The following is a 17,735-nucleotide window of genomic DNA, read 5'->3' on the forward strand; positions in this document are numbered from 1 at the left end:
TGTCCTCCTCTGGCTTTTAATATCTGATTCGAGCTCGTATGAACCGCACCAAACCCAAATGGGTCAACACTCTCGTACTGGGTCTCCACTCTGCCACTACCTTCGCCTCCCATTCCCGGCCCTCCTCCTTCTTCTCCTCGCCCTCCCCCTCCTCTACGCCGTCTCCCTCCTCCTCCTCCTCCCCTCCTCCCCCTTCCGTCATCCCCTCCGGACATCGTTTCCTTGCGGCGCCTCGCCGATCGACCTCTCCGCCGGCCGATGGGCGCGCCGCTCGACTCTCACCGCCCCTCTCTACGACGCCTCCTGCCCTTTCCACCGCAACGCCTGGAACTGCCTCCGCAACGCGCGCGATGGCATGGACTCCATCAATTCCTGGGCCTGGATCCCCGACCGCTGCGGCGGCGCGCCGGTTCCGCGGATCGACCCGGCGGCGTTCCTCGGAACCGTGAGGGGAAAGAAGATCGGCTTCGTCGGTGATTCTCTGAACGAGAATTTCCTGGTGGCCTTCCTTTGCACTCTCAGGTCGGCTGATGGCGGGTCGAAGAAGTGGAAGCGGAAGAGGGCGTGGAGAGGTGGCTACTTTCCCAAGTTTGACGTCGTCGTGGCTTACCATCGCGCTGTTCTGCTAGCGAATTATACGTACGTACGGCCAATTTTTTTTATCTCTCTTTTTTGACGATTTAAATTTGCAGATCTCAGGTCACATGCCTCCAATGTGGTTTCTGTTTGACCTAGACTTGTGATAATACCTTCTTCATTTTACTCGATTTATGAATTCTTTTGTAATGGGAGTGTAGGGTTGCATAATTAAGTTGGAATGAACATCTAGATCTGTATGTCAGCAGAAAAAGGCTTATTTAATTGTTGAAAAAATTGATGGACAAAGCTGAAGCTAACTATCCCAATTCCCAAAGGCTGGCTTCATTAGTATAAGTTTCTGAAAGTCAAATGACCTCTTTTTTGAATACTAGTTGATATATGTGGACAAACACACAGATTTGCTTCATTAGTAATAAATAATAATTTCTAGAAGTAAAATGACCTCCTTGTTTTTTAACAGCAGTCATCTCTGTAAGACTCGCATGTCTCCAAAACTCTGATAGACTTTCCAGAAAGAAAGATCAAATCAAGTGTATATATGCTGTAAATCATCTTCAGATAAGTCCTTTGGGGTTATGGTGGCTTTCAATTAATGATTCTTACTTCTATATCAAATCCATGGTCACCATTGTTTCTTGCATCTCATTTGGGCCACAATTTGATATTACTTTATACGATATATAGAGGAAGTCTAATAGTTGTAACTGAAACAAGCTATTGCAATTATCAAAGCTGCACAACTTAACTGGATATGTGAAACTTTAAGGTTGTCATGACTATTGTATTTTTAATCCTAATTTCAGAAAGGCACTATTAGTGAGACATTTAATCCATAATCATATTCATGCTGTTGTGGCCTAACATATTGTTTAAGCTAGTTTTGTTTTTTTTTAATGGAAATTTCAAGCATGGATCAGTAATATTAAATGTTTCCATAGAGGCCAACGACAACATACGTCTCTGTACTTGTGTAATTACTTGCAATATTGTCCATCTTTTTCAACAATGGATTTTTTTCCCTCTCATTACGATGTGGTAATTTTGTCGTACTTACATTCTTAAAGGTGGCAGCCTGTGGATAGTTCATCTCAGCTAGGTAAAGATGGAATCAAGGGAATCTATAAAGTTGATATTGATATACCTGCAGATGATTGGGCTATTGTCACCAAGTTCTATGATGTTCTGATCCTGAATACTGGTCATTGGTAATATTCCATTACTCATCTCTTTACCTTCATACTTTCGAGTCATATACACAATTAATGCTATTTCATTCTAGACGTTTGCTGATTGTTGTTGTTTGCTCATCATGCTGACCGGTCAAGAAATATTCTAATGCATGCATTTGAAAACTTCTGGTTTAATTATGGTTTATAATGCCTTGAAAACCATATCTATATGAGATTGAGGCAGCCATTATTATCACCCCTATACATAACAAAGCCAAATAGTTTCATCTAAGTCTTGAGTAAATAAATTTCAGAATTCCTGATCGCCTATGATATTCGACCACGAATTGAAATATCTAACTGGAATAGGTGGGGTGCTGATAAATTTCCGAAGGAGACGCCACTTGTTTTTTACAAGGGAGGAAAACCAGTAGACCCTCCACTTGGAATCTTTGCTGGACTTGAGATTGTCCTTAAAAGTATGATCTCTTATATTGAGAAAGAAGTCCCGAAAAAGACCATCAAATTTTGGCGTACTCAATCGCCGAGGCATTTCTTCAGAGGGGAATGGGACCATAATGGTAGTTGCTTGTCGAGTGACCTACTAAGAGAAGAGGAGGTATATTTCCACTTTTGTGTTGTACTTTGGCATATTAAAGAACTTATTCGGTGGATAATGGTTTATGATGTTATAATAGTTTTGTCTAATTTCCTCAACAGCTTGATTCATGGTTTGACCCTAAAAATAAGGGAGTGAATAAAGAAGCAAGGGAAGTGAATTCTTTGATTCAACAAGCATTGCTTGGCACAAGTATAAGTTTACTAAACCTGACTCACTTGAGTGAGTTCAGATCGGACGCGCATCCAGCAATCTGGTTGGGCAAGAAGGATGCGGTGTCGATCTGGGGACAGGACTGCATGCATTGGTGCCTTCCTGGCCTTCCTGATACCTGGGTCGATATCTTAGCTGCCCAAATCATGTACAACTTTGAAGGAATCTGAAATCTCAGGGAGCATAAGATCCAGTTTGCTACCACTCTTAAAAGCTCTTCTGTTTATCCTTGCAGAGCAAAAGGTTAGTTAATCATTTTAATTTCTTGAGCAGAATTTCACATTTAGGCAGATTCATAGTTGCAATTACTACTGTCACGCCCAGGAGGTATACTCGTCCGACAGAATATACAGTGCCCGTAATGACAATATACGATACAACATAATATAAGTCCACAACATAGACCTAAAAGCACAACAGAAGATATAAACATAGTCACAATACAAATAGAGGGATTTATACAATCCACTCATAAAATAAAAATTAAAAGTGACTGTGTGCCGGTGCAGCTTAACACAACAAATATCACAACTGAATAAAAGTACATAACAAGACTACAAACCACAAACAAAACCAAATGCAAATACAAAGCAATAAGACGAACCTTTGAGCGACAAAACATATCCTCTACCTGCTAATTTGGAAAGAAAGGGAAAGCAAGGGGGTAGTGAGTACAAAATACTCAGTAAGTATAAGACAAATAGTTCATGATCAATATAGTCTAGAAGATCAGGGGAAATACAGTCTCAAAAGAAATACTTACTAAAAGCACTAATATAATCAACTGCTAACAAAAGGATAGCCACTACATAACCCTCCACTAACCTGCTCAACTAGGTATAACTAATAAATCGGCAGTACACAAATAGTACATCCAAACATGTACAAACAAATTCATAACTGACATATAACAAGTCCTAACTAACACAACATGCTACCACAAATGAGTCTCGTGGGTAGTCAAGATATATAACTAGTTACTGTCCGCGAGAGAAAGCTCTACCACGGATAGTCCCGTGGGTGGATAGGATGAGGTAGCTATCTAGCTCCCTAGCCAGAGAGCGCTCTACCACGGATAGTCCCGTGGGCAGGGTATGTAAACAGTCACTACCTGTAAGAGAACGTTCTACCACGGATGATCCCGTGGGCAGACATAATGTATAAGTGTACAAACCAAAAATAATAAGTAAATAGTGATAATCACATTCAAGAGTGAACTCTGCTAGCTACACTATGGTATGGTTTCACTAGCATATAACAAGTATAACAACAGCAAGCAAAACAATCAACTAATCTCATTAAGAGAATATTAGTTAACTAGTCGTAATATCTCAACTAACTCTATGGTATCATCATAAATGGCAAAAGGTGGAACCGCCACCCTAGCGGCCCCTTGGCCCCGGCCCCACAAGATTCCAGAGGGAGTAAATCATGGTTAATGCTGGTATCATCATAAATACACTAACACAAGGAGGTCATACTCAAAGAGTCCCAGATGACAGTCCTAGTAGAATACTCTACCACTTGTTATAGTATAATATCTAACACGTATAGGCATGAGCCTAAGTATATAACCATATAGTATGGTTTAAATGCTCAAGCATATGATCACAACTACTCTATGGTCTGGTAATATCCTACATGTATAACCAACCCATGTAGGAATAACAAGTTACACTGATTGATGCCAAAATAGATCAAATAATAAAAGGTCAAGCTCAACAAGTAACATAGAGTAGATATCATGGTAAAAATAGATACTACACAAGCAATGAATTAATAGAATCATGCACTAAGGTCAAAAATCTAAAAAAGACAAACAGAAACTATCCACCTCAAATGTAAATCGTGTTGAGCTAATCCCACGTCTAAACACTAGTTTCAAATCAAAGTCCTTGCAGCTTCTTCTCCGCGATGACTCACGTTGACACCGAAGTGGAAGGAATGGGCAGTGGCTACAAGACAACACTAGCGAAGAGGTGGCACAATGTGGACAATGGCATCGGTGATTCGCGATCAACGACGGTAGCCTCAGCCCAGACACAATGCTAAGTGGAGGCGACATGACTGAGAGCAAGGGAGGGGACAACACACATGGGAGGTCGGTGGCTCTTGCTCTCGTTCGAAGGAAGGTCGGCTACAACGATCTCTCACACAACCAGCGACTATATCGGGAGGAGAGTACTAGAGAGATGATGATTGGCGTCAACGTTGAAGAGGGCAACAATCGGGAAGTTAGGCCACGAGTCAACGACGTGGGACGACAAGAAACAGAGCCAGGATCGGGAGAGGGCTCGGTTGTGTACACCGTCTGCCGGTGTGGCAACGCCGAAGTTGGCAGTGGCTGCTCGGGCGACAACCCACAAGCAGTGGCGTCGGCGTCGCGTGGAAAGGGAGAGCGACGATAAGAGATGGGGGAAGAAGGGGTTCAGGCAATAACTTTTAGGTTTTTATAACTTAGGTTAAATGATTTCAACTTTAGGTTAATTTACTCAATTAACTCTCACTTTAGTACTTTAGTGATATTCAAAGCAGGCTTCCTTCAAGTCTAACTGATTTATCGCCTTAAACATTTCATACGAACTTCATTTGAATCTCGAAAAAATTTTAAAATTTTCAGATTATTTTGTAAGATTATTTTTCAAATGACACTTATTATTTAATTATTGTATCTCACATTCTCAATGATCAGATTTGTCAATAGAAAGTTATATTTGTAAGCACATGACTGATTTGTCTCACTAAAAAAAAAATATGCTACAATAAACTTATAAGGTATAATCCATTTAGTTGGTACAACATAGACATGCAATATATATAAATAAGTTTATATTTCTTATAATTCCACCAATGAGTAAATTGAGCTTTTCAAATATTAATAAAGGAGAAAGAAACCTGCTAAAGCAAAACAACCATAGATGTGCAATGAGGGGGGCAATGTCTTTTTATATATTAGCATATTATATGGCATGAGAAGGTCTTTTATTTTGATTTGTGAATTGAATTTGTTTCATTGTTATTCAGTTCAATCATCGTAGTTGTTTGAATTCAGAATCCAAAAACCATATCTACAACCATTGAGATTTCTTAACAACTATTCATGACAAAACAATTCAAGTGAACTTTTGTTTACATATGACTGTTTTTACTAATCCTAGTTAACATCTGCTAGGGACTGATCAAGCAGAGCAATTCAGAGAATTTGTTTGTTTGTATGATTATTTCGTTAGTCCCAGCTAATATCTGTTAGGGTTGTCTAATTAGTATTTTCTATAAGTTTTTGGATAGTTGTCTGTTTCCAATCTCTTCTACGAGCATACGAATTTTTGTCAATTCCACTATATCATTATAGCTCGAGTCACAAGGGACGACCAAAACTTGGGATTCAGTATGTGCATCTCTTGAATCAGTAGACAGAGGGGTTGTAGCGCTCCAAATCTAATAGGCACCGTATTGATAGTCACTTTTGCGTGCCATTACTTATGTGAGAAACTTGGTGTAAAGACATTGCAATTTTCATGACAAAACGTTCTTACTATATGTTTCAAAACCTATCTATATTCCACCTTATTCAAGTATCCCAACATAAGAATTATAATACAATTACTTTTATGAAAATGACTCACATTATGACTCTATGTCGCAAGGGCTATCCAAATTCAATTATCTACCTTATAGGAATTGATAATACAAATGCTTCTATGATTAACCATTACAAATTTCCTTCTTCAACTTTGTAACTTTAGTCCTATTACTATAGTTCTGAAGATTTTCTATTATATAAACTATGATTCCACATCATTGAATAAGTTGCACATATTTCAACGCTAGGCGCACTAGTTTCATCTTGTAACATATGCTCCAACAACTATGAACCTACATGCTACACATTACCAACAGTATGAGTACTGCAATCCACTATCATACATACTAAAAATAAAAAAATATTATATGTTGATCTAGCACAAGATTTCAATTATTTGCTCGGGCTGAGTGCCAATTTGCATTTGTGAAGATACCAACATCATCCGGTCACCTAGTATGGTATGATTTTGGAAACAGAGGAAGTTTAAGGGTTTACTCATTAGAAGAAAAAGTTGGACTGAGAGTTGGCTAATCCACACCCCATCATGGTAATAGTAATGATAATGGGGTTATATTGGAGATGTGCAAGAATGTAGACGAGATATCCAAATGACGTAAACAGTTTGATCTCAGCTAGGGGTGGAATCGGGTAGGGACCCGTCCCGTAACCATCTTACCCAATTCCCGTCCCGATAAAAATTGGGAATCAATTTTTCTCCCGATCCCGTACCCGACAAGTGTCGGGACCCGAATGTTCGGGATCTCGAATGTTCGGGAACCCGTCAGGTAGGGAGATGATATCCCGAATGTTCAAATATTTTCATTATACAGTAACATTTTGAGTCAAATATCAGTTCGATCAAATAATAAGAGTAGATTGCTTGGAATAAGAAGAGTAGATTGCTAGGAATAATAGGAGTGTTTTGAACATCGGATGATTAAGTTCTGGAAGAAGAAACATCAAAACAAAGAAACAAACTAATGCTGCATCTCTCAAGTCTCAATTCAATCTCGTTGACACAGTGCGAGAATTACAATCACAATCAATTGCATGTGTCAAGAAGCAATGAATTAAATCATTGCAGAGTGAGAATCTAGCCATGATATAATGTCCTGAATAACACTTGCGATTCTTTCGTCTGGCTCTCCTTCTAGGATGGCATGATAGCCTTCTTCGTACAGCTTTATGGTTTTATCTTTTGTGCTAGCTTTGCTGTAGAGGAACTTGCTAACTTTGGGGTCTGTAACTTTGTCTGCGGCCCCATAGAGAATGAGCAATGGCGAACAAACCTGAGACATGTGCTGGGGTCAGTTTAGAAACTTGTTTTTGCATGTAATCATGATTCACTTAATCTAGTCCTGTGTCAGACATGCTAAAGGCAAATATAATAACAGAAACAAGTCGACAATTTAGAAAATTGTATCAAGTGAAAAGAAGTATTGGGATAAGGCAAGTATATTGCCCTTTTGGATGTAAGCATTGATCAATATTTGCATACATCGCCGACACGGGTTGTTTAGTGACACACTGATACTAATAGAGAAAAACAGTAAATGCATTAGTTTCCTAGTCTCTAAATAAACATTATTAGGTAGCATGGATGACTTAGAAAGTGCGACAGGGAAAGTGGGAAACTACATTAGATACTTGGGAAGTTTCAACAATCAAATCTGGTGAGGGTTCTATATAAGTTACAAGCTTTTCTCTTTTTCTCTACAAATGCAGTATCTTGCAAGTTCAATAAGGAATATGTTTGTGACAAATATTAAAGTAAATGAAATCTTGAAGGATAAGTAAAAAAAAATTACCTTGTCCAGTTGTGATTCGATGTCATGTGTAGCCTTTATTAGCTCAACAGCTGTTCTTAGCCACATTTGGTGACAATATGAAATCACATTAAATCCTGCCTGAAAAATCATTTGTCTCCAGGCAAACAAATTTTAAGAGAAATAGTACAAAGTAAAGAAAAATCGACAACCATACGCAATTACGCACTAGTTTTCTATTATCAGAAAATTTCTCAGGAGAAAGATATAGCAAATTAACAAAATCAGATACATTAGAAAAAAGTTGAGAGACAACATTATTAAACAAACAAAAAAAGAATCAGGAAAAAAGGTGTATCCAATAATCTAATTAATTTAGTAAATGAGCATTTAGATTTTTCACAATCACTTGATATGGAAATCATTATATACGATAATCAAAAATACTCAGATGCGGTTCAAATCCCCTTAATGAAAACATAAAAAACAAATTTTATTTCATTTTTCACAGAAAAGCCACCAGAATTGAGATCGATATCAAATGATATAAAACAGAAAACAAATTCAATAAACAAGAGAACAAGAACAAACAATACTCCAATGACCAGGCAAGACATATAAAAGTAAGTGTTGAATTAAAATATTATAGATCACATGCGAGAATTAAGATATGGGAATTCAATTTCAATCACCTGAACTCTCAAACTTCAAAAGAAGAGAATGCAAGTACTCATGTGCCTTAGAATCATTACAATGCATCATTGCAGCAGCAGTTGTGGCAGGTAATAAAAAGATACAAATGTTTATAAATGACTAGTAACTTGATTATGAAAATGTCAGCGGATAACTAAGTAGATGTCTTAAAGATCATCATTCACAAAACACTAGGAGGAGCATCATTCAATATTTGCCTTTATCTGGTAAGCAGGAGCATCCACAATTAAGCAATGACGGTACCTACAAACAATAAATATCATATAAGCATAATCTATATTCTATAGTATAAACCAAGATAAACAAGTTAAATATTAACTTACTTGTGACCACTTCTTCACAATCCTTATAAAAGTTGAATTCATCTTCTGTCGGCTCCTTGTATAAGTTAATTTCTTCACCTCTAAGTCAGTCACTAGTGCACACTAGTGCCTCCACCATTTTGGGATGCAATGATGCCCTAAATGGATCTACAACCCTCCTCCCAAGGCTAAAAGCATTCTCACTAGCAACAGTAGATGAAGGAATTGAAAAAATATCCTTGGCAATCTTAGACAAGACTGGAAATGTCGTTGTATTTCCTTTCCACCATTCCAAAATATCGAAATTTGAGCTCCATTTCACAAAAGGATCCGAGAAGTACTTGTCCACCTCATTGATTATTTCTGCTTGTTTTTGAGTTTTTCTTAGTTGAGTCATTTTCAGATGATAGTTTAGTTTAATGGGATCATTCTTATACATTTCCATCAAATCTTTATCTACATCTCCATCATCAATCCCATTAATATGATCCAAAGGTGAATTCCCTTTATATGTATGATACAACTCCATTAGACAATTCTTTAAACGGTCAACAAAGGAATGTATTTTACTAGCATCCAATTTCATATCTCCCAAATGGATCCCAATCATTTGAAGTTTGTAATGAGGATCTAGAATGTGACCTAGGAAAACAAGCTTGTTCACCTTCTCAAGATTACCCCAATACTTATTGAACTTACTCTCCATTCTCTTAGCAACTTCTTGTAATGAAGGATCAGTAGTATCAAGTATTGTCTCATCAATGATCATCCTCATTGCAACTATTTCCTCCCAAATCAAGGGTGATGTAGTTTTCTTGGTAGCACTAAGTTGTAATGTAATATCATGAAACCTCTTGAGAAAATTCACAAAGACTTGTGCCTTCTCCCAATCTTTTTCCATAGGAGGCCCCACTCTTTTTTTCTTCTCCGAACCATCTACCTCTTCAAAGTATTCAACAAATTGAGCATTCTCTGCCATCCTACCAAACACTTTTTTAAACTTATATGCAACAAAAAGCATTGTATAGGTGGAATTCCATCTCGTAGGCACATCCATTGGAACGGTTGACATTTTATCCATCTTCAATAGGATAGCACACTCTCTAAATTGGTCCAACTGTGCCCCAGAAGAGTGAATATATTTCACACAGTTTCTAATGGACTTAACTAACTCATTAAGAAACTTCAACCCACTCTTGACAATTAAATTTATAATATGGCAACATCTCAAATGCAAGTATTTATCATCAAATAATAGAGTGCCCATTTCCTTTAGCCTTTTTCCCATGTACTCAACCGCTTTATCATTTGTGCTAGCATTATCAACTGTGATAGTGAAAACTTTATCTATCCCCCAATTGCTCAAGCACGTTTCTAAAACTTTGCCAATGTCATCTCCTTTGTGAGAGGTAGTCTTGGTGAAATTTATTCTTCGCTTATGCAACTTCCAATCATTGTCCAAGAAATGAGCTGTGATTACCATGTAATTGATATTCTGAATTGAGGTCCAAGAATCGGTCGTGATACTTACCCTTTGATCACCAATGACACTCTTTATCTTAGCCATCTCCAGTGCATATAAATCCCATACAAGAGATGCAATTTTCTTTCTGTTGGGAATCTTGAATCGAGGTTGAGCTTCCTTCATCATGTCTACAAACCCTGCCCCTTCCACTACCCTAAATGGCATCTCATCTTTAATAACAAATGCAACAACCTTATCTTCAAGCTTTTTTTGGCAAAAGATGTGGGGGTGTCAAAGCATTATTCATGGACGACTGTGTTAAGATTGGTTGAGAAGAACCTGACTTCACCGCATTATGAGGATTCTTTTTGCATTTCTTCACATGTCCATCAATGTCATTATTCCCATGTGTTTTGCTATGGGCAGGAACTTCAGCTTTGCAATAATTGCAAATAGCAACAACAGCAGTGACCTCATTTTTGTCATTTCTCCTTATAATTTTCTTAGCGTGTGACCATACATCCGCTACTTTTTTCCTTTTGCCTCCAATGTCTACTATTTCCTCATGAATGATTGATGTTTTGGATGGAGATACTGTGTGAGGTTGAGTGATGGAAGGAGAGCTACCACTTTCGCTAGATGCATCCATGACTGAACTTATGAATGGCTACAATAATATGAATATCGTTCAGAATCAGATAGCTGCACAGTTAGAAACATTCAAATATTACTAAAAAAAGAATGTTAGGTGAGCAAGATTTAAGAAAAATAGAAATACAATAACATCAAACATAAGTTATTACAGTAATACTCATGCTAGTAACTTGAACACTAGTCATATAATAACAAAAAAAAATTGATCAGGATATTTCCATAAACTACCATAACCATACAAAATTCAACATGATCTAGGACCAAAATCCACAGGCAATCTGATAACTATAAGCTAAAATTGCCCCAGGATCCATTTATACTTATTGGACATATCACAATGAACAACTAGAAATTACATTCCTATTCACTATATCTTGGATTCATTTTAAAGGAAGAAAGGTTACCAAGAATACATTTTAACCACATCAAACTAAAAACATTAAAATGATCAGACTCCAATATAAAAAGAAACTAGAGAATCCAAAATTTATTTGAAATTTTACTGATGCAACAGCTTGGTATAACTCTACTGATGCATGACGTTTCATAATATCTTCTACAATAACATCCACTTCTATTGCTACCTTCACTTTGGCTTAAACATTTCTAATTCCAGATATATAACCAAAAAGGGGTTCGGATACATAACCTAATAACCATCATGAGTTTTGGCAAATACCTTTATAGATCAATGTAGCTCTTTGCTGCCTTGGCTTACTGGCCAGTAGTAGGGGTGAGCAAAAGTTCGGTTAAACCGAATAAGCCAATTAAACCGACCGAATTTAAAAATTCGGTTCGGTTTATTCGGAAATTCGGTTTTTTATTTCTAAAAAATCGGTTAATTCGGTTCGGGTTCGGTTTTGATTTTTTTTATTCGGTTAAACCGAATAAACCGAATAGACCGAATTTTTAAACCAAATCAGTTTTTTAGACCATAAATTTTATACCAAACCAAATTTTTATTAAGCTAAACCAAATTTTTAGAAAAAATCGGTTTATTCGGTTTGTTCGGTTCGGTTTGTTCGGTTTTCTTGGAAATTCGGTTCGGTTCGGTTCGGTTCTGTTTTTATCAAAAATCGGTTCGGTTCGGTTTATTCGAAAATAAATCGGTTCGGTTCGGTTAATTCGGTTCGGTTCGGTTTTAATCGAATACTCACCCCTAGCCAATAGAGCACAGTCTAAGAGAGGGAGGGTCCGGAGGGAAATGTCAGCCGTGAAGACCTGATACGGGAACGGAGGAGGTAGCGCGGCTTGGACTTGTTAGGGACGCTGTAGCTAGCTGAACACGCAGAGAAATGGAAGAGATAAGAGAGCTCTCGAATGGACAGGCAGAAGCAGCGGATCGAAAAGGAGGTGTGGGCGTGTGGCGGTGTGGGCGTGGGCTAGGGTTCCAGTGGAATAAGTCGACGAACGGCGAAGGGTGAAGGGCGAGGGCGAGACCGCGAGGGCGAAGGGTGAACGATGAAAGGGGAACGGCGAAGGGCGAAGGGCGAACGGCGAAGGGTGAAGGGAGAAGGGCGAATGGCGAACGGCGTGAAGTGAACGAGGACTCAAGAAGTGAATGAGATTATGAGAATTTGAGATGCGCTAATCCTAGTTTACTGTTTACTACTTTACTTACTTTCCTTTTTTTGTGTGTTTTTTAAAAATTAAAATCATACTTCCGTGTTTTACTGTTTTAGATATTTTAATTTTTAAACCTAATTTTCTATATTATTTTTTAAAAAAAAGGTGAATTAAAAATTATTATTAATATATTCGGGTTGGGTCGGGAATCTCGTCGGGTAGAACTTATGTACCCGATCCATTTCCCGAATATGGGTCGGGTCGGGTCGGGAAAAATCCCGACCACACGGGTCGGGAAATGTTCGGGTCGGGAACAATTCGGGACGGGAACGGGTTGGGAGTCGGGAAGGGTCGGGAATTTTGTAAAAAATTCCAGCCCTAGTATCGATCCTCTACTAACTGTGATAGTCCATTACCCAATTGGTACTGGCAGAAGCGGTATTGTTGTTGGTATTCCTTAAGACTATGTTCCTTAATCTATATTAGGTTGTTGACATGTTCGACCCTCTCTTTTTGACTTGGTATCAGTCAACGCTATCAAAAAATCAACATTCTCTTTATCAAGGTGGAGTTCTCAACGTGTCAACTGATCACTTTCATGATCGACCCTGATCACGATTGTGAATAGGGTTGATTGACTAATTGTCATCATGTTAAACAAAGTCAGTGAATACCTAATAGATAGGTATAGAAACAGGTATACAATTCAATTAAATTGGAGTGTCTAACCAACCATATCTTAATTTCTAAAACATTCAACTTATCTAACCATAACATAAACAACGTAGTGAAAACAAAAGGTAAGATAATCACCTAAGGTATACCTTACTTTCCTATAGCTCAAAGATGGCTTATCATTGCTCGATTCCAAAACTTAAAAGTCACATCAAGAAAGCAAACCACAAAATTTGGAAAAAAAAAAAAAGGGTTTCGCAACATGACTCTGATATCAATAAAATTATCACGTCCCGAAGGTATATGTGTTCGACAGAACGGACAATACCCCTAGTAACAATATACGATACAACATGATGAGTCCATAAGACTAGGATTGTAATCGAGCCGAGCTGAGCCAAACTCTTGGATGTTTGAGTTTGGCTCGTTTATAATCGAACCAAGCTCGAGCTTTATTTAACGAATATATTCATGGCTCACGAGCTTATTCGAGCTTTTATCGAGCATAAACGAGCTTAATAAATATAAATTATAAATTTAAATATTCATTAAAAACTAAATTATATATTTTAAAAAAATTATAATATTCTTGTTAAAATTTATAATTTTATTCTAATAAATAAATTTAATATATTTGTCTATGTTTTTCATAAGTAGAGTGTAAAATCTATAAATTCAATATCAAAACTATTATTTTTTTATTTAAAAGTTAATTTATGAGCTTAACGAGCATGTTCACGAGCTAACAAGCCAAATATTGTGAAGCTTGAGCTTGATTTGTTTATCTTAACGAGCCTCATTAAACGAGCTCAAACGAGCTTTTATCGAATCGAGCTTCGAATAGCTCACGAGCGGCTTGGCTCATTTACACCCCTACATAAGACAGACCTAAAAGCACAATAGAAGATATAAAACATAGTCACAACACAAATAGAGGGATTTACACAATCCATTACAACATGAAAACTGAAAGTGACTACGTGTTGGTATGGCTTAACACAATAAATATCACAACTGAATAAAAATACACGACAAGACTACAAACCACAAACAAAACAAAGTGTAAGTACAAAGCAATAAGACAACGTCAAAAACACGATCTCGAGTGTGATGTGGGACTGACAGCTAGGACATCTGATCGACACGACACATCTTCTATCTGCTAATTTGAAAATAAAGGCAAAGGAAGGAGCAGTGATATAATATACTCAGCTAGTATAAGACAGATTATGCATGATCAATATAGTGTAAGGAGATCAAGGGAAATACAGTCTCAGAAGAAATATTTACTATCAAAGTAAAAGCACCAATATAATTAACTGCTGACAACAGGATAAACCATTACATAATCCTCCACTAATCTGCTCAACCAAGTATAACTCATAAATCGGTGGTACAGAAATAGTACATCCAACCTGCTCGAATAGATACATAACCAGCATCTAACAAGTCCTGGCTAACACAACATGCTATCACGAAAGGATCTCATTGGTAGTTAGGATATATAACTAGTCATTGTCCGCGAGAGAACGTTTTACCACGGATGACCCCGTGGGTGGATAGGATGAGATAACTATCTAGCTCCCTAGCCACTAATTGCAGTCGAACGCTCTACCACGGATGGTTCCATGGGCAGTCAGGGTATGTAAACAGTCACTCTATGGGAGAACACTCTACCACGGATAATCCTGTAGGCAAATAGGATGTATAAGTGTACAAACCAAAAATAATAAATAAGCAGTGACAATAACATTCAAGAGTGAACTCTGCTAGTTACACTATGGTATGGTTTCACTAGCATATAACAAGTATAACAACAGCAAGCAAAACAATCAACCAATTTCATCAAAAGAATACTAGTCATCTAGTCATAATATCTCAACTAACTCTATGGTATCATCATAAATACACTAAAACAAGGAGGGCATACTCAAATAGTCCCAGATGGCAGTCTGAAACAGATAATTTAGTATAATACTCTACCACTTGCTACAGTATAATATCTAACACGTATAGACACGAGCCTAAGTATATAACCATATAGCCTGAGCATATGATAACAACGCTATAGTCTGGTAATATCCTACATGTATAACCAACTTAAGCAGGAATGTAACTTCATTGATGCCGAAATAGATAAAAATACAAGATCAAATAATAAAAGGTCAAGCTCAAGAAGTAACATAGAATAGATATTAAGGTAAAATAGCTACTACATAAGCAATGCAATTAACAGAATCATGCAAGCAAGAACTACCCACCTCAAATGTAGATCGTGTTGAATTAATCACATATTGAAACACTCGTCTCGAATCAAAGTCCATGTAGCTCTGCTCCGCGATGACTCACGATGACTGACGGCGGAAGTGGAAGGAATGGCTAGTGGCGTTAGCCAAGGTAGTGGTTGCGGGACAGCACCGGCGAAGAGGCAGCGTAGTGTGGACAACAGCAGTAGTGATCGACGATCAGTGATGATAGCCTCAGCCCAGACACGATGCTAAGTGGAGGTGGCACGACTTTGAGAACAAGGGAGGGGGCAATACACATGGGAGGTCAGCGGCTCTTCCTCGTGTCCGGAGGAGGGTCGGCAACAACAGTCTCTCACTCAACCGATGACTATATTGGGAGGAGAGCACTAGAGAGACGACGATCGACGCTAGCGTTGAAGAGGGCGACAATCGGGAGTTAGGGCACAGGTCGACGGTGTGGGATGAGGAGAAATAGAGACAGGATCCGGAGAGGGCTTGGCTATGCACGTCGTCTGCCTTTGTGGAAATGTCAGAGTTGGCGGTGGCTGCTCAGGCGGCAACCCACGAGCAGTGGTGTCGACGTCGCATGGAAAGGGAGAGCGGCTATAAGAGAACAGGGAAGAAGGGGTTCGGGCAATAGGTTTTTATAATTTAGGTTAAATGATTTCAATCTTAAGTTAATTTACTCAATTAACTCCCACTTTAGTACTTTAGTGATATTTCAAATATACTTCATCCAAATCTAACTAATTTATCCCCTTAAATATGTTATACAAACTCCGTTTAAATTTTAAAAAATTCTTAAAATTCCTGGAAGATTATTTCTTAAATAATATTTATTATTTAATTATCGTATCTCACAACTACTATTACTAGGACAAAAAGAGAGAGAGAGAGAGAGAGAGAGAGAGAAAATGCATTGTAATGTATCCTTCTCCTTAAATAATATCCATTACACCTGAACTGCTCTTTAGAAGGTCCCAAAGGGAGAGAAGAAAAACGGTAAAAAGCTGTAAATAAAAACTAACGAAATTTCATAGGTAATTTTATATCTTTTTATCTTTTCTCATACTTTGTTTGTTGACCCTCTAATGGGATAATATTTGATTGTTATTTTTTTTTTTTTTTTGCATACTTTGTTGCAGATCAAATTTTCTATCCCCAAATTTCTCTGTCCCTGTGTCCTCTGCCGATCGGACGGACCAGATTACATCTTAAGGTATCATGACATCTTTAAGATGTGTGCAGTATCCTCGTGACGTGCAAGACATCCTTGAGATGTAATCTGGTCCGTCCGATCAGCAAGGGGACACGGGGACAGAGAAATTTGGGGACAGAGGATTTGATCTCACTTTGTTGGCCCTTGTTTGAGGTGCAAATTTCTTTTCTTTTTTTTTTTAGCATTCTATAGTTTCTTGATAGTGAAATAAATTTTATCAAGGGATATTCAAATGGTATCGAATCAATTGAATTAAATTCAAATGAAATTGTATATTATTTTCATATCACTAAACAAGAAAATGTAAATTGCCATATGACCGGAATCAAATGGTGATAATCAATTCAGTGCAAATGATCTCGGGAAAAGTTTTCAACAATTGGTTGCACTGTTTCTTTTGCATAAAATATTTCATTTACGTGATATATATAGTAAGCGTTCAAGTATTTTTATACTTCATTTACTCAGACTAGTCTTTGGATAAATTTGAAAATCGCAGATGGAAATTTGAAAAGCACAGATGGACCTGACCTGGGAGAAGCCCCCATTCATTTTCCATCGCACAGGCACTAGGGGTGAAAATTTCTTCCTTTTTCCCTTCTTGATATCAGGTCGAACGAGACAAGCTTAGCAGGTCGAGTTGATATGATCAACTGATTTTGGTGTATCAATCTGAGTTGACATGGCATATCAAATCAATGTTGTTGACCTTATTCGATTGGACATCGGTCAATTTGGCAAGGCATTTTGATTTGTGAATTATAAACCAAATCAAAATTCCACGTTGTGCCAGACCCAGGCCACATGGCTTAATTTGTTTTAAAACATACAAAAATACAAAATTAAAAAAAAATCTAGGTGAGCTCGGTTGAGCTTAGCAGCCATGTCTAACCCTGGTTAAAGTTCAATCTGGCCCATGGGCTTTGTCCAACCCAAGG

The 17,735-nt window shown here is 37.8% G+C and overlaps 1 protein-coding gene across 5 annotated transcripts; it reads left to right on the forward strand.

The window, feature by feature from the left end:
* The first annotated feature begins 51 nt into the window (after positions 1-51).
* On the forward strand, positions 52-17,735 carry LOC122017809 (protein trichome birefringence-like 12). 5 transcript variants are annotated; one of them, XR_006121458.1, is made up of 5 exons: positions 52-639; positions 1,665-1,805; positions 2,139-2,388; positions 2,490-2,844; positions 17,297-17,735. XR_006121458.1 is itself a non-coding variant. In XM_042575510.1 (4 exons), exons 1-4 carry the CDS (start codon positions 59-61, stop codon positions 2,769-2,771), a joined length of 1,254 nt encoding a protein of 417 aa, XP_042431444.1. In that variant the 5' UTR covers positions 52-58; the 3' UTR covers positions 2,772-4,562. The 5 variants fall into 5 exon arrangements, 1 of the variants encoding a protein (XP_042431444.1); XR_006121461.1 differs by lacking the exon at positions 17,297-17,735 and adding an exon at positions 5,954-6,298; XR_006121460.1 differs by lacking the exon at positions 17,297-17,735 and adding an exon at positions 5,774-5,937.

This window comes from Zingiber officinale, chromosome 8B, assembly GCF_018446385.1.
Source record: "Zingiber officinale cultivar Zhangliang chromosome 8B, Zo_v1.1, whole genome shotgun sequence".
Taxonomy (NCBI): Eukaryota; Viridiplantae; Streptophyta; class Magnoliopsida; order Zingiberales; family Zingiberaceae; genus Zingiber; species Zingiber officinale.

What these genes read in the sequence shown, in the direction of transcription:
- LOC122017809 (XM_042575510.1), top strand. Translation starts at nt 59, where the DNA reads ATGGGTCAACACTCTCGTACTGGGTCTCCACTCTGCCACTACCTTCGC. An exon ending in GTTCTGCTAGCGAATTATAC is followed by an intron (nt 640 to 1,664) that starts GTACGTACGGCC and finishes ACATTCTTAAAG; the next exon opens with GTGGCAGCCTGTGGATAGTT. An exon ending in ATCCTGAATACTGGTCATTG is followed by an intron (nt 1,806 to 2,138) that starts GTAATATTCCAT and finishes TAACTGGAATAG; the next exon opens with GTGGGGTGCTGATAAATTTC.